This window comes from Lolium perenne, chromosome 3 (genome assembly GCF_019359855.2).
Source record: "Lolium perenne isolate Kyuss_39 chromosome 3, Kyuss_2.0, whole genome shotgun sequence".
Classification (NCBI taxonomy): Eukaryota; Viridiplantae; Streptophyta; class Magnoliopsida; order Poales; family Poaceae; genus Lolium; species Lolium perenne.
The window spans coordinates 154,591,543-154,615,170 of record NC_067246.2 but is presented as its reverse complement, the minus strand read 5'-3'; the positions used below and the strand labels follow the sequence as shown (position 1 = coordinate 154,615,170).

The 23,628-nt window shown below is 45.4% G+C and overlaps 1 protein-coding gene and 1 pseudogene across 1 annotated transcript; both read right to left on the bottom strand.

Annotated features, from left to right (window-relative positions):
* Positions 1 to 713: 713 nt before the first annotated feature.
* LOC127327026 (2-oxoglutarate and iron-dependent oxygenase domain-containing protein CP2) lies at positions 714 to 23,426 on the bottom strand. Its single transcript, XM_051353803.2, has 9 exons — positions 22,960 to 23,426; positions 20,939 to 20,986; positions 12,444 to 12,620; positions 12,210 to 12,360; positions 12,015 to 12,101; positions 10,260 to 10,384; positions 9,824 to 9,942; positions 1,046 to 1,157; positions 714 to 945 (listed from the first exon to the last, which is right to left on the bottom strand). The coding sequence occupies exons 1-9, from the start codon at positions 23,284 to 23,286 to the stop codon at positions 910 to 912; spliced, it is 1,182 nt and encodes a 393-aa protein (XP_051209763.1). The 5' UTR covers positions 23,287 to 23,426; the 3' UTR covers positions 714 to 909.
* LOC139838498 (uncharacterized) lies at positions 16,426 to 20,932 on the bottom strand (annotated as a pseudogene).
* Positions 23,427 to 23,628: the final 202 nt, after the last annotated feature.

The window sequence follows — 23,628 nt, the reverse complement described above, 5'->3', positions numbered from 1 at the left end:
CATCAAATCGGAAACTAAAATATTAAGTTATGTAGCATACACAAAAATATGTACTATTCACACTATAGTAGTAGACACGTACTATTCACAATATACTGCAAATCGATCTTCTCATTTTTGTGTAGGTCACATAAATTCAAATTTTTTCCTTGAATATTGACACGAGTAAGTAGCATGGTGACATGTACATTCATGAATTATTTCAAAAAAATTGACACATTTAAATAGGTTATTTGAATGTTTTGAATATCAGGGTGTGGAGGTGCGCCACCCTATATTCGCAAAACAAGTCTCATAAGAAGTCTTATTTTTAGCATCAAATTGTGTCATTTTTACACATGCCAAACAATAAATCAATTTTTCGTGGAAAGGCTGCTCAGGTAGCATGTGAAGACAAGTGAATTTTCCATTTAGAATTTTTTGACTTCCAAGCCAAAATATCACTCCGGCCTAATGAGCCAGTACAAATGGACTGGTAATATTTTGGATTAGTAGCAAAGAATGCGACATAAAAATCCATAGTCATCAACTAACCGAAGATTTTGTGCCACCAAATCATCATTCAAGCCTTGCATAATGTAAAATGATCGTCCAACCAAATTAACACCTAGCTAAGCACATACATTATTGCAAACAGCTAGGCCAGTTAAAAAAAAATTTGTAACATATCATAGCTAATGAATCTTCTCATGAGTGAAATGGGACGTCAGGTATAATGTTTGTGAGACTGAAGTCTTTCAATATATAAGGCGCGAGGCAAATCACGCAGCCTGCAGCAGTTAGTCTAGATTTACATGAAACATTAATAAAGATACGGGCAGAAAGCTGAACGACTACTACATGTATTCCAAATGATCAAACGATGTCAATATAATACAGGACTATAAAAATACATGCAGTAGATATGGCTTAAATCATTCCCCCTCCACCACCCCTAAGAAATGCCTGCTCGGAAGGGAGTAATGCAGAAAAGTGTAAGTGAAATAACAATGATGGTTGCTGCCAAATGGAAGCTACACGAGGAATTATTGAAGATAGTGATTACCAGCTTGGTCGCTTTGACACACTGAATCTGTCTCTCTCTCTTTTCGCGCTGGCATTCGCCGCACCAACCAGAAAAATCTTTCTGGTATTTCTTCATCTCTCTGAACACAGAGCTGAACACATGAAGCTCCAATTTAGTTGTGCACTCGGCAGGACCATGTTAATACCAACAAACTGGAACTAAAACTAATCGCGATGTTAGAGATGCTTTATGCATGAATTATATACTATACAACCACCTGGGCACGTGGTACACATGGAACAGTTATATACTACCCTAAAAAACAGTTATATGGATATCAACATTGGAGTGCCTCATGTTCAAAGGAATAAATATTGTGATATCTATTTAATAACATAAGAGCATATGCATGCCATCTAAATTATTTGCTACTTCACATGATATTGTGATATCTATTTAATAACCTAAGAGCATCTGCATGCCGTCTAAATCATGTGCTACTTCACATACATCTTCTTTATCCATCCATAGGAGCTCTGCTACAATTTGACATCTATTCGTGTTGATTGTGGGGAGACCATTTAGGTAGAGCATGGTGGCGCTTTCATTCTATGCATAACATAGCAAAGCGTCGTGGCCGGCGCAAGAATCTGAAGGAGAGGAATGCGGCGGTGCCGCCCAGCAGGCGCAGGCCGCTACCCAAATGGCACGGCACATGCAGGTGAAAGCCGGCGCCCACGTAGGCCTCCATCCGAGCCTAGCGGAGGCCATGCTCTTCGTCAAGCAAGAGAGGATTGTGGCATCGCTCCCCCGGTCTCATCGATGAGCTCGGTAAGATTCCAGCTGCGTCCTGGAACGCCTGCACCCTCGCAGGTCCACGTGGCGTCGCGGTTCGCCTTCAGCGCCGATCCAGTTCAACGGGGCCCAGGTTCCCGACCTGAACCGAACACCGAGGAGCGGTGACTCATGCCCGAACGCGACACAAAGACGCGACATGTCCCGAAGAAGAGCATGCCGGTGCTCCGCACCCTGTTTGAGGAAATGACACCATCTGCCCCGACGATTGACGACCCGGTACGTTTGCTTTGCTCTCTCAGTGTGTCGCTCTGCCATGTGTCATTTCTGATGTCCGGTGATTCGTAGGCCTATTGGACGGGACGCAATGAGGGCGATATGCGGGCCATCATCTTCGGCGGCGGCTTCGTCGATGAAACACACGTCAAGACAGGGACGTAGGATCCTGGCCCAGAGACGCAGGATCAGTGGGAACACATGTTGGATGGGGCGGACATCGATGGAGAACGGTTGTTCTCCACCGAGCCCACGCAGCCAACAACCGGGCCTATCCTAACCAGGGATGATTCTGGCAAGAAGGCGAGAGCCACAGGACCAACGCTTCAACGACGACGAGGACAAATGTTTGTGCTATGCGTGGCTCATGACTAGCAATGACTGCATAAATGGTGCCCAGCAAAAGGGCAAAGTCTGTTGAGCCAAGGTGGTCCAACAATACGAAGACAGAAAGCACCACAAGCCCGACAAGATGCCCAGCGAACCCATGGAAGAGTCCATCCGAAAAAGATGGACCTACATCAAACAGGAGACCTCCAAGTTTTGCGCTCCCGTCGATCATGTTGTTTCCCACCCCAAGAGCCGCACAGCGTGTTGGCAGTGGTAAAGAAACGGGCATCATCATTCCATCTATGTACTTAGCATTAGCAAACAGTGAAGGATGCGCCGAAGTGGAGGATTAGCTAGACAGCCATGTTGGTCGTGACCGGCGAAGACTATGAACCTGGGCAGGAAGCCCTTCCACCTTGTCCCTGGGGCCATAAGGCTACCAAGGCCGATCTTGCCAGGGAGGCATCAGCCCTTGCGTTGAGCCAAACCTTGAAGAAGATCATGGCCAAGTCTCAAGCCACCCTAGCCAAAAGGGAGGAGAACAGGCGCCTGGAAAAGGAGGCCCTCTAATGTCATTTACCTCAACCTCACCAAGGTCCAAAGATTGGACGTCGAAGCCGAAGCCAAAAAGGCAGACGCCGAGGCCAAAATGCATGACGCCGAGGCTAGAAGGATGTACACCGAGGCAAAGATCCAAGCAGAGGACACAAGGATCATGCTGGCCGACTTGGGCAACATGGACGACGACACCAGGGTCTGATTCCTGAAGAAGCGCGCCGAAATCCACGCGTGAGGCGCCTGATCTGCGTCGCCATTGTCAAGCACCATGGCCTCTTTTTGGACAACATTTGTTGTTCTGGCCATGTTTGTGCCCCTTTTGGACTACATTTTGTGCCGTACGATGTGCATAATGGACTTATTTAAGACCTCAATTTGAGCCAATATGATGGCCATGTTCATGCAATTTGCTCCAGTTTTCCAATATTTCAGAAAAGAAAATGGTGCACGGCCAAAATGACACCCCTCGACGCAAGCGGACGCATGACCATTTTTGCGTTAGCGAGGCGACGCAAACGGACAAGCGCGGACAATTTGGGCGTCCGAAATACGTCGCCCCGTTGGAGATGGGCAACGCAAATGAACGCTGAGCGACCGTTTGTGTCCGCGCGATCGAAAAATGCATCAGGGAGCAGGCCTAGCGGCCCGACGCATAGTGACCGGGCTGTCCGAGGCGACGCAAACGGACACGCGCGGACAATTTAGGCGTCCGAAATGTGTCGCCCCGTTGGAGATGCCCTAAAGGCATTTTATTAATATGATTATACAGTATTAAACAAGTTGTCCAGTGCTGACCAATGGACAAATATTTTTAAACTGTTATACGGACAAGGAATAAAAAGTATATAACCACTGTTTGGCCGGGCTTTTGTTTTTACAGCCTTACAAGCAGATATGAACAGGAATGATAGGTTAACATTGGAAGAGGCTTGTGAGACTTATAAGCTGCAGCAGGCTTATTACACAGGTTTGACATTAGCACACATATCCTGATAAGGATAAAGAAATTGCTTGAACTAAGTATTCGCTTAGAGTCGGCTATGAACTTTTGCCAACAACTTCAGATGTAAACTAAGCAACAGAAGGAAGGTGAAAAGTTGAAGTGTTAAAGAGTACCTCAGCTAGCAACAGAAAGGGAAGTACTCCCTCCATTCCATGAAATTTAGTCTGTCTAGATACATCCCAATTTTGACAAATCACCGACTCATAGGTTGGAGGGAGTACCATCAGTAAGAACAGGAACAAGAGAATCTCGAGGTCTAATAAAGGATATAGTGAATCTCGAGGATATAGTGAAAGAATCAAGAATCATGGTCTCTCAACACAGAAGAGATAGTACCAACCTAAGTAACTTGTTGATGGAGAGCTAGAAGCTGCAAGCAGGTCCAATATACTGCTCAGTAAGGAACAAAACTAGAGAGGTCGACGTACAAGCACCAGTGCTCGAGAAAAGCCGCGTGCAAGGTGCCGCTTCCGCCTGAATCAGGTAGACTCAACACGATCATATCCTCGTTGCAAGGTGCAAGGACAGCCACCACCCAAACAAGGGTGCAAGGTGCAGGCAGTGAACGGTGTAGTGAGGAAAGAGCTAGTAGACCAGCATCACAAAAGACTAGTGTCTATACGTATCACTATAAGAGCATCTCCACCAGTGACCCCATAGCGTGCCCCATACGGCTATTGGGGTCCAAACCAAAAAAAAAAAAATTTGCTTCCACCTGTGCCCTCAATAGAAGATCCACGTCATCAGATTGGTATCGCTAAAAGACCCACACCTCCTGCAGCTCTGTTTTTCTCTTTTTTTCCTATTGGGAGCTGGTTTGGGGGATTACCGGTGTGGAAACCAATATAATTTTAGCCAACCCTAATACGTAGCCGACATGTGTGCTGCCAGCTACTATATGGGCGTAACTGGTGGAGATGCTCTAAGCACCTCCAGAACACCTCCAGAAGAGAGACAAGGAAATCGTGTTAAAAAACTGGACTCGTCATCACTCAAGGAATCGTTAACACGCTGGAACTTTAAGTCAGCAAGAACAGCAAGGCAGCATGGGTGGGAGCAACAACCAGCAATTCGGAAAAGAATCGTGATAGCATGTGCGTTATTGGGAGTCAGTCTGCTCATGTGGATGCACATGTGCAAAACAAAGTCTAATTAACGCCGTCACAAATCAAAACCATTGCAACGTTTCATTTTTACTCTGTTTTCATGTTTATGCAAAATGAAGCAGATCATGTACATGCTCTACTAAGGCAAAACAGATTACCGGCATGTATGACATGGAAGGAGCCTGCAAATGGTGAGTGTGTTACGTTGGGTATTCTCCACAAGTGTAGGTCTCAATTAGAGCCAAGTTGTATCTGTGCAGGATTGTGTCATTGTGAACCGGTGAAGAGTCAGGTTCGGTGCATCGTTCCTCACCTACCTGCCAATGCTCATCTTTTGCACTCCCTCAGTTTGGATTTATAAGTCCTCGATTTTCCAGCCAAGCTTTGACCGCGATTTAGACTAACAAAATATGAGTTATATGCCAAAAACATTATACCACTAAAAAATCTTTCCAATACAAATCCAATGGTGTGTTTTCTGTGTCATATAACTTCTATTTTCTTAGTTAAATTTAGGGTAGTTTGGCTCGAAATTCAAGGGGGTTTAGCCCGAACAGAGGGAGTACCACAAGAATGCAAAGTCAAAAGGGCCCAACCTGGAAGCTTTTCAAGACAATCTGCCAAAACAAGTGTGGACAGCCAAAGCATACCAATCGGCTTGGAGCTGCTGCCCATTTCTTCGTTTAACGGCAATGTCACTGACTATCATGAGAGCCTATTCTCAGTGGAGGTTGACACTTCTTTGACTATGACAAGCCTGACCACACGACACGTCTGAACAATTTTTCGGACTAGGAACCATGTTTTCCCTGCAAGTCATTACCATATTTTGGAGCATCAGTGCACGTGACACTACACAATTGGATATTTGCATTGGAACTGACTCAGCCACTTTTAGGGCGCTCCGATACCAGCTCGACACATAACTTCATCAATAGTAATGCACTTGCTTGTGTCAAGCTAACACATAATGCACATCCAGTCCTTCGCATGAGAGGGTTGCAAATGGAGACCATGTGGCTAGCGAAGGCTTATGCACGAAAGTTCAACTCCACATTGGAGACCTCAATTTCTTGGATGATGGCTTGCCATAACTCTTGGTGGTTTTGATATTGTCCTTAGTGACTCTAGGCCCAATTCTTGTGGGACTTCAGCATGTGTGTGTCTCGGCCTGCGCTTGGGATACCATCATGTGCGCATGCACCAACAGGACATCACATAGAAAACTATTCATTTTCAATGTTAGTATCTCTAGCCTCACTTTCATAAAGAAGAGGATGACACTAGGAGAGTTGGGGCAATTTTCGTTGGTTTATTTCTCACACATCTCACGCAATACCATGCCAAACTGCGGGCACAGGGGTACAGATTTATAGCTGCTAGCCAACCAGAATATGCTAGTCTAAGATGCTAGTCTAAAAGCTGCTAACTACCAGTCCTTGATGCCTCCAAAAGCAGTCAAAGATCAGAGATGCTATCCTATCCTAACAGTCAGTCCTTCACAAAGGCCCATCTTTGTGCTGCAGTCCTTCACAAGAACCATGTGCAGCAGCAGCTCCACAAAGACCAGAATACAATGACTTATTCATCATTCTCTCCCTAAGTCTTGTACGCCGTCTTGTGCGAGCGCTGAGCCATCCCGATCCGGGAGCAGAGCCCGAGGAACTTGATCCTCCCAAGAGGCTTGGTGAGCAAATCCGCAAGCTGATCCGAGGTGTTGATGTAGCTTGCCTTGATGCTCCCATCCTACAAGCAGCCTCGGATGAAGTGATGTCTCAACTGAATGTGCTTGCTCCGTTCATGGAAAACGGGGTTCTTCGCTAGGGCAAGAGCGGACTTGTTGTCCACCATGAGCTGCACAGCTCTAGTGTCTCGGCCAAGGAGATCATCAAGCATCTGAGCGAGCCAGAGCGCCTAAGTGCAGGCGGTGGAGGCCGCGATGTACTCGGCCTCGCAGCTGGACAAGGCCACCACCTCACAAGGCACTTGCCGAGGAAGAATAGAATCCCGCTTGTGCTTTTGCTGGTGTCGATGTTGCCGGCATGGTCACCGCCCCAAGACACCTAGGGTAGTGGAGGCCATGGTCGAGAGTCCCCGCAATGTAGCAGATGATCCTCTTCACAGCCTGTAGGTGCTCCATCGTCGGTCGCTCCATGAACCGACTAACGTAGCCGACGGAGAAGGCCAAGTCCGGCCGTGTGTTGGCAAGGTAGCGAAGGCTCCCCACAAGACGCTGGTTTTGTGTGGCGTCCACTTCCTCCGCCGTGCTTGTCGCGGCTCAATTTCAGCCTCTCCTCCATCGGAGTGGTCCAGCTAGCTCAACGATGCGCTTGACGTAGGCGGTCTGCCGAAGCGTGATCCCGGAGTGGTCCTGGTGCAGCTCGATCCCCAGATAGAAGGAGAGGAGCCCCAGATCACTCATCTGGAAGGCGGACTTCATCTCTTCCTTGAACGACGCCACCTCTGCATCCTTGATGCCGGTGATCACCAAGTCGTCGACATAGATGCCCACCAACAAGGTGTTTCCTCCACTCCCCCGTCGGTAGACGGCCGCCTCGTGCGGGCTTTGCTCGAAGCCCATTGCCTTCAGAGTGGAATCCAGCTTGGCATTCCACGCCCGTGGTGCCTGCCGCAGGCCATAGAGAGCCTTGCGCAGGCGGAGTACCTCGCCCTCCTGGGCGGGAATCGCAAATCCCGGCGGCTGCTGCACGTAGACCTCCTCCTTCAAGTCGCCGTTGAGGAAGGCAGACTTGACATCCATGTGATGGACGCGCCAGCCCTCCTGGGCAGCTAGCGCAAGGAGGAGTCGCACGGACTCCATCCGTGCCACGGGAGCGAAGGCGTTGTCAAAGTCAACACCTTCCTGCTGCAAGAAGCCTCGTGCCACCAAGCGAGCCTTGTGCTTGACGATGGCGCCAGCTTCATCCCTCTTCAGCTTGAACACCCATTTGAGGGTGATCGCGCTGGATACTGAGGTTCAGCTGGTTACAATAGCAAGTTCATCAAGGATTATGGTATTATTGCAAGAGCTCTCGCTGAGGATATCGTTGGGCAGCTTGGATCATGTGCTACAAATGCCAGATTACTCCTTCCAATTTATCGTCGAGCGATGCTTCCGGATCTGGTTTAGACGATGTGCTTCATCAAGGTGATGGACAACTTTCACCTCATGGTTGCCTGCCATGCTAAACTTGCAGCATACCAAGGGGAATCGATTGTCCATGTCAACAGAGTGCCGTGAATTCACCATTCGCACCAACCATTGTAGCTTGAATTTCATCTTGGATCAACGCCTTTCCATTATTTGACAACATCAATAGGTGAGCAAAACTTTCAGCTACGACTTTACTGGGCGTCTCAACATTGTATCTGACACGTTGCCTCGGCTATCTCGGCATGAACCGGATGAGTTACTCATGGAGTCTGTGCTCTCTCAAACCTGCATTTTCCCTCTATGATGACCTGCGCTCCGAAATTGTTGAAATTGCAGCCTAAGCGGAGCTCTCGGACCTGTGTAGCGCCTTCTCAAGCAAATCTGAAGCACCTAAATCATGAATGACCTGATGTTGTATGCTCGTGAGGTTCATGTGTCCTTATCTTTTTTTTTCGAGAAAACGCAAAGGCTTTGCATTTCATTTCAATGAAAAGATAGGATTTGTGTGCTCGTGATTTTGTATGCTCGTGAGGTTCATGTGTCCTTATCATCACCAGCTCTTACCTTCACTTCTAGAACAAGCGTCCTTCCACGTTCTGGGTGATCATAAATTGGTTGAATATCTTGTCTGTGCTAGTTCAGTGTCAGCGCAATAAAACAGAAGCACTGAATCATGCGGGTTTGCTACAACCATTAAAGGTTCCAATTTGGTGTGACATCTCTATACATTTTATCAAGGCTCTTTCTAGTGTGCATGGAAAAACAATGACACTTTCAGTTGTTGACTGTTTTTGAAATATGCCCACTTTATTCCCTCGGCTCATATGTACACGGCCTCATGGTTACTCATGCCTTCTTTGATAATATTGTTGTCTTCATGGTCCACCTCAATCCATAGTCAGCGACCGTGAATCAAACTTAACAAGTAACTTTTGGAAGGGGAGTATTTTTCAACTATTTGGAATGCATCTGCACATGCAATCCATCCGCAATTCGATGAACACGATGAAGTACGAATAAGGTGATCGCCGTGTACCACAGATGCATGACAGGAGATCGTCCACAACAACGGTTGGATTGTTGTGCTTAGTCTTTGCTTTCCTTGTAGCGGCTAGATTATTGCCATTAGTTTTTGGTTTCCTTGTAAGATTTGTGGGTTGTCTCCCATATAAAGAGTAGTAGCATGTACTAGGAATTCGAGCAATCAATCAACAATTCTAGTCCTTGACCCCCTTCTCCTCCCAAATCCCGATACCCCTCTACCAGCGCCAGCCACGGCACCAAAGTAGTGGACTGCAGCCGCAACAAGCCCGACAGTCGGTCGAACATGGGGTGAGTTGGTAGCATGCAGATTTTTTATAAAAAAAAAAACTGATCATATGTTGATACCATGTTATGAGGGAAGCAAAAGTCTGTAAAGCGTATATATAGAGAAGTATAGGAGATAAACTATAAATCCGAAAATACATAAAGGAAATACAAGAAACTTAGTACAATATGTATATCTGCCTAGCAATCTAAGTGCTTACAACATCCAAAAGAAGTCATGGAGAGATCTTGGACAATATTGAAATTGCAAGGAAAGATCTGAATACCTTCTACACCACAAAAGCAGGTTCATTCTGAGCCCTGATGTTGTTGGTCTAGCACCATGTCTATGACGACCACGATGAAGCACAGCTCGTCCAGGAATATGAGAGTAATCATACATTTCCTGCAATAAAATCAGGAACGGGAACACTTAATTGTTTACTTGTATACTAACACTGAATTCTTTGAACAAAAAGTAACGTATAACCTATATATTGATTTTTATGTAATGTATAACTGACATGAACAGTGTAAGAATACTCCCTAGCTTGTTAGCTGATGCCAAATTCCATCAAAAAAATAGGAGTAACGCATTTAGATTAACCAGTATCAGCAATGATATATAATAAATCCAGGATGCATGTGAACAAAGAGAGCCCAAAATCATCCAGTAAGAAATATAGAAATTGCAGAAGCTCACAATATTCACAAAAACACTACCTCATGTTGTGTTTCTGAGTTCACGTGATTCTCACAGCGGATGCCACGAAAGTATAATTCACCACCAGAGAATTGTTTGCCAAGGCAAACATTTAATGTTACCTCAGAATCATCGACATGGAAACCTGCAAGAGTATTAACAGTTAGAACATGAAAGAAGATGGTATCTCTAGGCAGAGGTGGCAAAACAGGTGGATTAGTCTTACAGGAAGTGTCACTACAAGAAGCACAAACATCTTTAGGCACTATAATAGAAAGAGGAAAAGGAATATTCTAAAGTGCACAAAAAAAAAGAATGGAAGTTCCAAATTAGTATTTTTATCAAAATAATGTATACTGTACAGCTCGTCACATGCAAATGTTTCATCTGTGCTAAGCTAACAATTAACAAGAACTCCCACTAGTGGGGCCCCAACGGTAAACGACAAATGTTGAACTATCCAAAAGTTGACGATCAATGAAAAAGTTGAACTTGCAGCTTCGCCGGAGTAGCCGCCCTTCAAAGTACGGCACCGTCTCGCTGGTACTCACGGTTGCAGTCTGCCTTTGCTATCATGGGTGCGGGCAGCACAGTTGTGCATTGCTGCATGGGACACTCGCTGCTGTCACCGGAAGGAAGCACTACATCTCTCGGGCCATCGCCGCATGTGTTTTTGCTGATGTCGAAATCGATCCGTCTCCCTGTCAGCATGGAGGACATGGACTAGTCACGCCTGCCAATACCAACAGTGCAACACATGGCCCCTCCGGGAGAGCTTGAGTCAGAGCCCCAGAAGTGGAGCGCCTGGGCAGCATTGCGCAAAGCATGCCCGGTCGCTCGGTCGAGGATGCCTCGCTTCAGGCGCAGCCCCGAACTCGGGATAGGGCCGGGTAACAGGGCAAGGGCCCAGTAGGCAATATGAAATAAAGCAAGAATGGCGATATAGATGGAACAACATACTTATACAGCTATTTTTGTGAATCATAAGTATACCCTAGATTTTCAAACAAAGTACTAATAAATTACAGAGCATACATACAGCTTGATCTCGGAATTATCAAAAAAGGTTACGTTGCCAAAACATTGGATCTTACAGAGCGTAGTGCATAATTTGTTCTACGTATTTTAATCTACATTGATAATGGTAAAGATAGAGATAAGAAAGACACATGGACATGACATGAAAATGAGCATATATGCTGAGACAAATGAGGCCATCAGGCCCACTACATAACAATCACTAAGAATCATTAGCTGACAAGTGACAAGAAAATGCAAGTCACTGATACAATTAGGCAGGAAACAACAAAATCATAAAACAGCTCTTACAGTTCTTGCAGAGCATGATCATCGGGATTATATAACTATTATAAATTGGTAAAAATACACTAAGACAGTGCACATTATCCAGATAAGGATTTGACCATAACATTTGATTGTGAGGGCCATTATAAGTTTTCTGGTACAAAATGGTTAAATTGATCATTTATTTACTTCATTTGAACAGACACGGTGAGTTGAAAGGCCCAAGAAGTTAAAGCTGATATACAAGATTTCAAATGCGCTATCCTAAAAATAAAGAGGAGGGGATCCAAACCACAGATAGTATCCCCATTTTTTTAACCTCCAAAATATAACCTTGAACCTTGGCACAAAAAAAATATGAAAGAAATGGCAAGAATACATCCAGATAGATATGCAGAGTTAAAGAACAGAGAACTTCAAAAGATTTTGTCAGCATCCTTTGATATGATAAACTGATGATCGAAACGTACCAAGTTCAACATCTCGGTCTTTCCCGTACTCAACAACAAAAGCATGATGAGAGTCCAATGTCCCCCCACCAACCTCAGAGTAAAAAACTGATGGTTGACACAAAGAACATCATATTAATTGGACGGATATGTTGAAACAATGAAACCAATACTCTCTCTTCCCATCTACAACAACACAGCAGGAAATCAAATAACCTTTAGAAATTGGAGCTATGAACTCCTCCATGAACTGGTTCAGCACAGCTTCCAGGCCAAAATCATCAAGTACGGCACCATACTTATTCATTGTATTTGGCCTCATTATCTTAAATTTCATTGCATGAACCCACTTTTCAAAGTTCTCTACCTACAAAGGTTTTAAATAATTGCTTTTACAATCTAGCAAACCTGCCATTTGAGCTAAAGAGGTTATTGGTTACTTGACCATACCTCCTCCAACAGCATGTCACAAAAGTTGGGCTGTAACATAGCAAATGAAAAAACACCAGGAGTTGGCTCAGTCATTATACTTGCAATACTTTCTTCTGTATTAGTTCTTACTGCTTCAAGGAATGTTGGTAAGAAGAAAGCTGAAGGATGCATTGTGTATAATTCTCCATGAAGTGGCTGCAAAGTAGCAAAAAAGAATGAATTACAAGCAAGCAAACAGGGAAGAAACAATGCTCTAAAAAATAGAACCCGTTGCCTATTACTAAGCTTTTAAAAGATTTTAAGAGATCCAGCAAAAAGGTGATTTTGAGCTCTGTGGCACATAGTAACCAGTACAGCCATCAACTCTACAATAATTGCAATGGTCAGTAAGCACTAATCTCTACTCAAATGTCCCTTGTGAACACAAGGGTCGTAATTTTAGGGTTGTTTGGCACTAGAAGAATGACATCAAATTCAAGGAAAAAAACATATCATCTTAGTTAATCAAAAAAAAAAATTACTGATTTATTATAAAACTGGCAAAACAAGACTTTTGAAATTGTGTTACAGTCTCAAGCAGGCTTGAGCCCCAGTTCTATTGCATTGCAGCGCTACAGCACTGCCATGACTTCGAGGTGTTATTGAGAAAGAAGCCCAGATGTGTTGGCAGGCATCACCTGCCAGCCAACGGTTCATTCACTAGCATAATAACCTGCCTCAATGAGCCATAGTTTCTGGAGTTGATACGGACTGGAGGGACTAGTAGATGGCAGCTTGTCCATTTGGTAGCGACAGCGTTGTGATTTGTGCGGCAACAACAAAGGTGGCGAGCAGAGCTGGGTCACGGCATGCCTTCTAACTACGCGAGTCCTGTGTGCTAGTCTCTAGTTGCTGTTCCTTGGTGTGTTGCACGAAGTTGTGCTGCGTGCCAGGATAAGCATGGCGGCGACGGTGGCTTGCGCAGGGTGGCTCAGCAGGTATCTCTCCAGTGGCTGCATTGTAAGGTCAGTGCAAATAGGCCTGTGCATATTGAAACCGAACCAAAAAAAAAAACATCTGAAATAAACCGAACCAAAACCAAAAGATGTTTTTTTGGCTCTTGGTACAGTATGAATTTTGGTAACCATTCTAGCATTGGTTAGTTTGATAGAAACCAAAAAATATATATGTACTTCCAAATAATCCAAGCCTTGATTCCTAAGTCGTCCTCATGGGCTTGCTTAGCTGCACACTGGGCTGGAATATCATCTTGTGAATTAACCAAACAGAATAAACCGAGTGGACAGGCCTAGGTGCAAGGCTTGAAACTGTTCACCTGCAAATTTCATCGGCAAAATTGGAGCCGTCTTGTCCTCAATGCGTCGATCCAATGTGTTGGTTAACCGTCTGGTGGGAAAGAGAGTGAAATTGGGGGGTTAGGGTTACGGATTCCTCCAATCGGCCACTCATCCCTCAAGGCCTCGACCCAAAAAAGTCAAAGGCGGAGCCATTGAAGCTAACCCACGCTGCCCACCAGCTCTCCCTCCAGGCTGCTGGAACAGGGGGCCCTTCCTCCAGAAGCTCGTTTCCCTCGCCCCCTCCGTCCAGATCGAGCTCGGCCTACTCTGCAACTCGCCGCTGGCCACCACGCATCAGGTATTCCCTCCTCCACAGCTTGTGCAGTACATGCTGTGTGTGTTTGGCGGAAGTCATATTTGAACTAGTGGACAAAGCAATTCAGGAATTAGGGGCTGAACAGGTGATGCAAGTTTGTACGGACAATGCTTCCAATAACATGGAAGCGAAGAAGTTGTTGCTTGAGAAGAGACCAAAAATATTTTGGAGCTCTTGTGCAACTCACACCATCAACTTGATGCTCCAAGGAATTGGCAACACCAAAAGGTTCAAGTCCATAGTTGATCAAGCAAAGAATGCGACCATCTTCATCTATGTGCATCCAAGACATTGGCACATATGAGGAAATGCACAAAGAGGAGAGATATCGTAAGGGCGGGGGTGACTACATTTGCTTCCAATTTGGGTTGTCATGTAATATGTCATGTGGGTTTTATATTTGCAAAGCTAAATAATATTGTTTCATTGCTTGTTTGATAATTGAATAGTACTGCTTGAATAATATTTGGTTGCTCATATTTTGATCTATGTGCATGCAGCTCTTGGGAGAAAGGACTTGGAGAACAAGAAAAGGGAGACAACTCGAAGCAAGCCAAGGTATTAATCCACATTTCTCTGAATCATATCATTACATGTTTAGGATACCAAAATACACATATTTTTGGCTTCTATATGCCCAGTTTGCCTTCCCGGTTGCCTGTCCACACGGTGTCCATACAGAACCTCACCACTTGTTTACCGCTTTCCGCTTTTTTTAACCATGCATTGATTTCCTATGGGCTCTGTGATGATTGGTATGCTGATGGTTGTCTGAAGAGAAGTTGCAGTCACCAGATCAGGGGTGATAGGTGATGTTGATGAATCTACTGGACAGCCCGATGGTTGCTTTCTCAGTTTTTTTTTTTACTGAGGTTGCTTTCTCAGTATTGTGTGTCAGCTCTGCTTTGGTGGCCAGATTGACCCTGGGGGTACCATGTCTTTGGGCGTTTGTAATGTCAATTTTTAGCCATTTTTTCTCAAATTAACTAGGCAATTGTCTTCCTAGTTAATAGATTGAGATCTTTGTGCTCCGGTTAGAAAAAATGATTGAACCCATTTATATATAGCGGGATCTTAATATTTAATATTTAATGCCTTGTGGAGACATTGTACTCCGGTCAATAACATTGGCAACCCCACTGTTGCATGTGATCCACTATCTCAACTTTATCAATGCATATTCATGTGTCTCTAACTGAAGTGGTCTCCACATATAAAGAATTGCTGGATAGGAAAACTTTTAATAACTATGAAACTAACATGGCATGATGGATTTTCAACTCTTCATCTATGCAGCTTCAAACACCCTAAGTGTTAGCCTTGCTAGTTCACAGGTAGTGTAGTGTGTGGGAAGTAGTCTATGTGTGATGCTGCCAAAAGCTTCATGCAGCTTGTACTGCATAGTCCTATTTATAGGATACAAGCTAGGTACAACAACTAGATTTCTAAAGCCTTCTAGAGCTTTCTACTGTAAACCTAACCTTCTACAACTTTCTAGTGCTAACCAGAGTTAGCTACTGCCTAGGGCTTACATGTGAATTGTACTACTAGAACATACCAGCACCTACGGTACTACTAGAAGGTACTGGCTTATTCTTATTCCTGAGCAAGGATTACTCTAACAATTCTCTCCCTAATCCTTGCTCTTGATCTGGACCATTCCAATTCTAGCATGCAACTCCTGAAACTTCACTCGCCCAAGTGATTTTGTCAAAATGTCAGCGAGCTGATCTGAAGTATTGATGAAGCTAGCGTTGATGCTTCGATCTTCCAAGAAGCCTCTAATAAAGTGATACCGAATATCGATATGTTTGTTGCGTTCATGTAAGAGTGAATTTTTGGCTAATGCCAGGGCAGACTTGCTGTCCACCATTAGCTCAACTGTCTCAGCTATTCTTCCTTGAAGTTCTCCAAGAAGTCGAGCCAGCCAAATTCCTTGAGTTGCTGCAGTTGTGGCTGCTACATATTCTGCCTCACAAGAAGACTAAGCAACCACCCTCTGCTTGAGAGATTGCCAACTCACCAAGCAGTTGCTGAGGAAAAATAGACTGCCACTCGTGCTCTTCCCACCGTAACCAATCAGATGTGCCTCCTTTGTCTTCCATCGGTAGTGAAGACCATAGTGGGTCGTGCCAGCGAAAGAATTCTCTTCACCGCCATCATGTGCTCCTCCGTGGGTTGTCCCATGAATCAACTGACAACCCAACATCAAATGCCAGGTCTGGCCTACTGTGGACGAGGTTGCGCAGGTTGCCAACAATCCGCCGATACTTTGTACCGTCCACCTCGTTTGTTGTACTTTCACGGCTCAGCTTGAGCCGCTCCTGCATTGGGGGGGGGGGGGGGGGGGGGGGTGTTGATGGATGCATGAGGCATAGTGTGCTTGACATGGGCTGATGCCATCGTCATGCTGCTAGACTTCAATTCCGAGATAGAATGACAACAATCCGAGGTCACTCATCTCGAATTTTTTCTTCATCTCGTCCTTGAAGCTCTCAATCGCTCCCTTGGATGAACCTGTGATGATTAGATCATCCACATATACTCCAGTGACTCTGTTGACGAGGGAGGAAATGGTGTAGCTTTCCTTCGTTCCCCGGCAACGGCGCCAGAAAATATGCTTGATGTCTACGCACACTCCTTTTCCTGTAGACAGTGTTGGGCCTCCAAGAGCAGAGGTTTGTAGAACAGCAGCAAGTTTCCCTTAAGTGGATCAGCCAAGGTTTATCGAACTCAGGGAGGAAGAGGTCAAAGATATCCCTCTCATGCAACCCTGCAACCACAAAGCAAGAAGTCTCTTGTGTCCCCAACACCTAATACACTTGTCAGATGTATAGGTGCACTAGTTCGGCGAAGAGATAGTGAAATACAGGTGGTATGAATATATATGAGCAGTAGTAACAGCACCAGAAAATAGCTTGATGCTACAACTGGCGTGTGGTTGATGGTGGTAATATTGCAGGCAGTACAGATGCAGTAGAACAGTAAACAAGCGATGATTGCAGTAGTTAGGAACAAGGCCTAGGGAGTGAGCAAGATTGTGTCGCCCATGATGCGCCGGTAGATTACGTGCTCGGGCTCGCTATGCTTGAAGCCCATTTCTTTGAGCATGCAGTCAAGCTTTGCATTAGGAGCTTGCCGCAAGCCATAGAGGGTCTTGTGTAGCCGTAGGGCCTTTTCTTCTTCGATGCTTCACATAGACCTCCTTCAGTTCTCAATTGTGGAAGGCTGTTTTTTACGTCCATGTGGTGGACGGGCCACCCCTCCTGGGCAGCCAAAGCAAGCAGCAACCGGATTGATTCCATGCGAGCGACGGGAGCAAAGACTTCATCAAAGTCTATGCCAGCTTGTTGGACAAAGCCGCGAGCGACCAACCGTGCTTTGTGTTTGATTACTTCGCCGACTTCATTTTTCTTCAACTTATAGACCTTGAGGCCTATTGGTCGATGGTCGTGTGGTAGATCAACAAGCTCCCATGTGTTGTTTCCATCCACTGCTTCAATTTCCTCACACATGGCTGCCATCCATGCCTTGTCGCGCTTAGCTTCTGCGAATGAGCACGCCTCCCCGTGCTGGCCAAGTGTAGCTCGGAGGCGAGGTTGCGCAGTGCGAGCCCAGGCATTGGTTCATCTCCAATCAGGTTTTCGACCTTCCGATAGAGTCGATCATCATCATCTGCTGGTTGTGTGACGAAAACTTTGTAGCACTTGTTGCTGGAGCTGATGGAGGCGTTGGTGGTGCGTTGGTTGAGGCACCTTCAGCCCCACGCCTCGAGGACACCTGGCTAGGCACCCTGTGGCATGATGACTACACCTGGTGATGCAGCCCGACCTACGGTCTTCGCTTCATCATATGCTTCAACGACAAGAACCACACTCAAGGCCGAGGTCACGGAGGCATGGAAGAAAGGAAGAAGAGGGCCCGAGGTCGCCAAGAAGAGACGGCGCATGAAGCACGACTGCTAGGCCGGATTATCCGCCCCACTAAGGCCGGACAATCTGCCCCCCTACGCGTCCAAGTCAACTCGGGCAAAGGCCCATGTACCCCTTTGTTTCCCTAAACTACCCCTCCTTAGTGGCTCCCTATATATAGGCTCCCACCTCCCCCTTCACTAGTTAGGAATGAACTTGAGAGAATTAGGCTCATGCCTCCACCATCCCTTTGGGATTAGGGAAACCCCCTCCTTAGATTACCCAAATCTATTGTACAAGGCACTCCTTATATGATTAGTCTCTCACACTTGTGATTCTACCACCGGTCTCTCACTCGTGTGATTCTACCGATCGTATACCGATCTTCCTCTCGGGGATTCTGCCGCGTGTCTTTCTCTTGAGAGTTTCTATCGGGATAGTAGTTCGGGCTATCGGGAGTAAACCGGAATTGTATCGGGTTGGTGTGCGTTTGCGTGTGTTCATCGTGTTCATCGTCGTGTTCTTCGTGTTCTTTCTCTCCCCCGCCTTTCCCTCGGTCAATTCGTGAGATCGGGCAACCCACGTGGCCTTAAGCCACATCACCTGGCTAGGCACCCTTGTGGCATGATGACTGATATACTCCACATCAAAGTTGTTGCTAGGGTTTTCACCGCCATCTGCTACCCAATCCCAACCTCGTTCTTCGTCAAAGATAACATCACGAGCGATGCGAACACACCTTGTGGTTGGGTCCAGCCAGTATGTCTTTACTCCATCCTCAAGCTCGTCGGCATTGCTTGTCTTGAGGTAAGCCTTTGCGTTCGGCTCATCGATGTGAAGAGGGGCATGCTCTAGAGCTGTAGTGGTGCTATGTTGCACCAAAATGGCCAGGGTTGGAGCGACGTTCTGTTGTACCCACCATGGCAGCAGCTGAAACGGCCTGCGCGATGAGGAGTGCAGGCTCCTCATCATCGTCCTCTACTTGGACCAAGTATGCCCTGTTTCTCCGGGGCTGCCTGCAGTCCTTGGCCCAATGGCTATGACGACCACAACTACGGTATGTGTCATTGCGTGGGCTGACCCTAGCCCCTGCACGGATCGTCGCCGCCTTCTCCACCCTTCTTATGTGGTGGCCGTCGTCGTTGTCCGCTGCCGCGTGCAGGCTTGGAGGAGCTACCTCCTTGGTGCCCCTTCATTCACTCTAGCCATTGCTCCTCGGTAAGTAGGAGCAGGCAACTCAAGGCGATCCTCAGCTGACTTCAGCCGGGCCAGTGACTTCCTCCAATGAAGTATCAGAAGTGTCAAGGAGGGTCTCAAGCGCAAGGGCTACGTGCAACAGCCTAGGCGGCACGGCCAGCAAATACTTCTCAACGACTTGGGTTTCGTCGATAGGTGCTCCGAACGTGGCGAGGCTTGTGACAAGGTTGCTAAGGCGCAACGCGAAATTATCAACGGACTCCCCGTCGCGGAATGAGATCATCTCAAATTCCTTCTTCAGCTGCTGCACCTTGCCCTTCCGCACGCGGTCTGAACCTACACGCATGGCTCGAATCGCCTCCCACACCTCCTTCGTTGTCCGGTTGACGCTAGTCCAGCCATCATTTCTGGTGGCACCGCTTGCAAGATAGCCTCCAGCGCCATTCGATCTTCCTAGTAGTCGTCGGCACCGAGCTCAATTGCATCCCAGATGCCCCGACCCTACAGCTTCAACTTCATGAGGAGGCTCCATTCGGTGTAGTTCGTCCGCGTAAGCATCGGGTAACTACCACCGTTGACGTCCTTCACGACTCGCTCGACCACAACCTCGCGCCTTACTGCATCACGGTGACGCGGTCGTCTCGGTGGCGGTGAAGGGGAACGGCGCTGTGGTTGGCGAGCCGGACTACCAGCAACACCTCCAACTGGAGCTGACATCTCTCATGATCCTATCTTCACCAACGCTCTGATACCAACTGTTAGCCTTGTTGGTAGTGTAGTAGTGTGTGGGAAGTAGTCTATGTGTGATGCTGCCAAAAGCTTCATGGAGCTTGTATTGCATAGTCCTATTTATAGGATAAAAGCTAGGCACAACAACTAGACCTTTCTACTGTAAACCTAACCCTCTACAACTTTCTAGTGCTAACCAGAGTTAGCTACTGCCTAGGGCTTACATGTGAACTAGAAGGATACCCCGCACGTTGCAGCGGGAATTTCTCCGATAACTCTATTTTGTAAAAAACAAAAGGATATAAGTTGATTGGAATAAGATGTTATCTGTAGGAACATGCATGATTCAATTGGTGTAAATAGTCAAGAGGCTAACTTTAAAAAATTGACTTGAAATGGTTATGTAGTTGGCGGCTAAAAGTTGATGATGTGGATAATTGGATGGCTTAAAAAATAGATGATGTGGATAATTGGATGGCTTAAAAAATAGATAATGTGGCTTGCATGTAGAGTATTAATGAATATTAGTGAGGGATGACATGGACAATTGGATGGCTAATAGAATGGATGATGTGGATAGCTTGCATGTTGAGATAGACAACTTAAATGACCCTCTAGTGGGGTTTTGCTTTATGAGATATAGATTGTACTACTAGAACATACCAGCACCTACAGTAGGTACTGGCTTATTCCTGAGCAAGGATTACTCTAACACTAAGAACACAAGGGGCCACCATCCAACCCAGCGCAATTTAAATAAGAAACTTTGCAAAAAAAATCGTAAACTGTACACTCTGGGCCATATGGCCATCACATATGGCAAGGTTGTACAGGACAAACACGATTGCACCATATGCATCTTCTTTCACACCACTCAAAAAAAAAATACTTGCAAAACAAATGATAATATACTAATTAGGTGTTGCATATTTCTACTTGTAAGTGCATCTATGAACAAGTATAGAAAGTACAGTTATCCATCTCTATTTTAGAGAAACTCTAAACCTATGCTAGAGTGCAAACCTTATAGAGGTGGAGTATCTTCTGCCTGTATTCTTTGTGCCTTTGAACCTGCAGCAAAATTAATACATGAAATGAGGAAGCTAACTTAAGTAAAATGATATATAACAAATGTCATTTCTAATTCTACCTAAATAAGGAGATGCTAAAAGCAAACCAAAGCTATATTCAACTGTTTGTTCCTATACAGTGTCACCATAGCTTATACAGTAACAGCTCCTACTGAACTGCCTAAATCTGTACTCACAGATCCTACTGCTGTTAAATAATAAATATAACACCAGATTTTACAGTTATGTTGGCTATAATTGGGAAATAAAACAATCGCTGCATTGGTTAGCTGTGCTGTCAGTCCATGCCGATCTAGCATATACAAGCAATATCAATACAACTAAAAGGACATCATTTTTACATGCAACTTCTACAGAACACCAATTTTCAAATACCAAACAATATCATCAGTCCTTACTCCTACCCAATTTTCAAATACAGAACACAATTATATGCACTTCATTCCCAAATTTATTTTCTTTCCAAGCACCCAAATATAATCAAATCGGTAAATCTAAGGCAACCTAATAAAATTGTAATGTTGCAAATTACAAGGGATGGGAAATAGTACATCCCTGATAGATAAAAATGGAAGTTGTAATAAGGACTTGAATTACATGATATACATGTCAATTGCTAGACAAGCAAATATCAAAGGTATCATAATATACATGTCAAAAAAAGGGATGTCCCACAAACCCCGATAAATCTGAAAAGATGCTGCTTTTAAAAGGAGCTTATATGTATAATCTGCTGTCTCAAAACCAAAGCTTGTTGGTATAATCAAGATAATTCCTCAGAGGGCTTCCTCAATCAGTTATGAATCACCACAGCTAGATTCTGTAGCGTAAGAATACTGAATATGGCAGATGCATTCTTAAAGAAAAATGTTCTGCCTTCACACGCAAACTTGACTCAAAAAGGTATAAATGGGCAGGGTAAAAACTGAAAAGTGGTGTAACTATACCCAAGTCATATATACTACCATACGGAAGTATATACCATACTTTATCGGTTTGAGTATGTTCCTACACTATATCTAAGATACTTCAAACCAAGTTTGGTGAAAAAAATGCAAGTGAACCCATAGTTTGCACTATATATTCAAAATACATGTATATTTATACGTAAAACAGGAGTATGCGTAAGAAAAATACATAGTATTCGATAATAATCCATCCGTGGAAAAGGATGCCGCAGATTCGTCTAGATACGCATGTAACTCTGGACGGAGGGAGTAATAAATATTATGGTTGTTATTTTCCATCTGATTGATAATGTTTCCACAATTCATATTTGAATATCCGAACTTGCATAAAATTATGAGAAGGAATATAGTACACAAATATGTTATTCTAATGTTCTTATTCCAGATTGTCTTTATTCAAACTATACATATCCAAATTGCATAAGTTATAGTGCAGTCCAAATTGCCAAATACGACCAAATTCAGTAGGTATGGATTCAAGTTGTACTTGTTATATCATCATATTCAAATTCATGTGTGCCACTTGAAAATATGAGTATCATCAGTTGACATCCCTACCAACCGCAAATCATTTTCCCTGACCAAATACCACTGGCCCCATCACCCAAAATGCCAGTAGCAGGAAGGCTATCTTACACCGGATAAGCTTGCTCTCTGCTCTGCAAGCTGTGGCAGCAGTGGCCCATCACCTGCAATGATCAGTGGTGACAATATAAGACCTGGCTTCCTTCCTCTCATAGCCAGCTTCCCCTGCCCCAGGCCCTACTGCCGAAGGATACCATCCACCACAGGCGCTCCAAATTCAGGGTTTGGAAGACTACACGGATTGGTCACATAGCTTAATAGCAAACCTAGTATTTTGCAAAACAAAAGGAGTATCTTGTTCCAAGCAGAAAGCGAAATTCAACCAATTACAATACTACATAAATCCACGCAACGCCCATGCATATCACTCAAGAAGCTAAAGAGGGATCGAGAGGGCGACCTTGTTGCGCTCGCCATGGGGCCAGTAGCGAGCGAGTATGTCACGCATGAAGTCTAGCTTGACGTCACGGTCGGCCTCAAGGAGGCTAGGCGGGAGGTGCCGCTCCAGGGCGCTGTAGACGGCCGGCGCGTACTCACCGCGCACGTCGGTGTAGTCCTGCGACTTATGTTCCGTGTTCGGGTTGAACCGCAGCCGCCTGTCAGAGTGCGCAGTGGTGCCCGATGGCCGGCCGGCCATCCGCGACGGCGGCGGAGCCACGCAGTTCCCGTTCGCCACCCCTGCCTGCTGGCCTTCGTCCCGTCGCTCCGCGGGCCCCTCTAGAGCCATGGCAGCGCGGCGGAATCACAACATCAAGCGGAATAGGGTTAGGGTTTGGTGGCGAATCGAGGCTGGATAGGGTTTCGATGAGTTCTTTCAGGTCCCACGGGCCGATGAGAAAAGGACACACGCTCCAGCCGCCCGATGGTTCGGTTCGCGAGATCAAAAATCAGGTTGAGAACGGTGGATGGCTAGGAGGGTATTGGAACTTTCATATACACCAAGAGTTCAAATTTTAGATTTGATATTTTGATATCTATCTTTACTACTCCCTCTATCCATAAATAGATGCCAAAAATTTATTTAAATTCGGATGTATCTATACACTAAATCATGTCTAGATATATTCAA

Bases quoted from the DNA above. Each gene is read 5' to 3' on its own strand.
- LOC127327026 (XM_051353803.2), bottom strand. From the start codon at position 23,286: ATGGCTCTAGAGGGGCCCGCGGAGCGACGGGACGAAGGCCAGCAGGCA. The intron at 20,987-22,959 runs GTCGCCCTCTCG...ATTTTGCTGCAG, and splicing joins CCCATGGCGAGCGCAACAAG to GTTCAAAGGCACAAAGAATA. The intron at 1,158-9,823 runs GTATTCAGATCT...TCATGTGTTCAG, and splicing joins CTGCTTTTGTGGTGTAGAAG to CTCTGTGTTCAGAGAGATGA.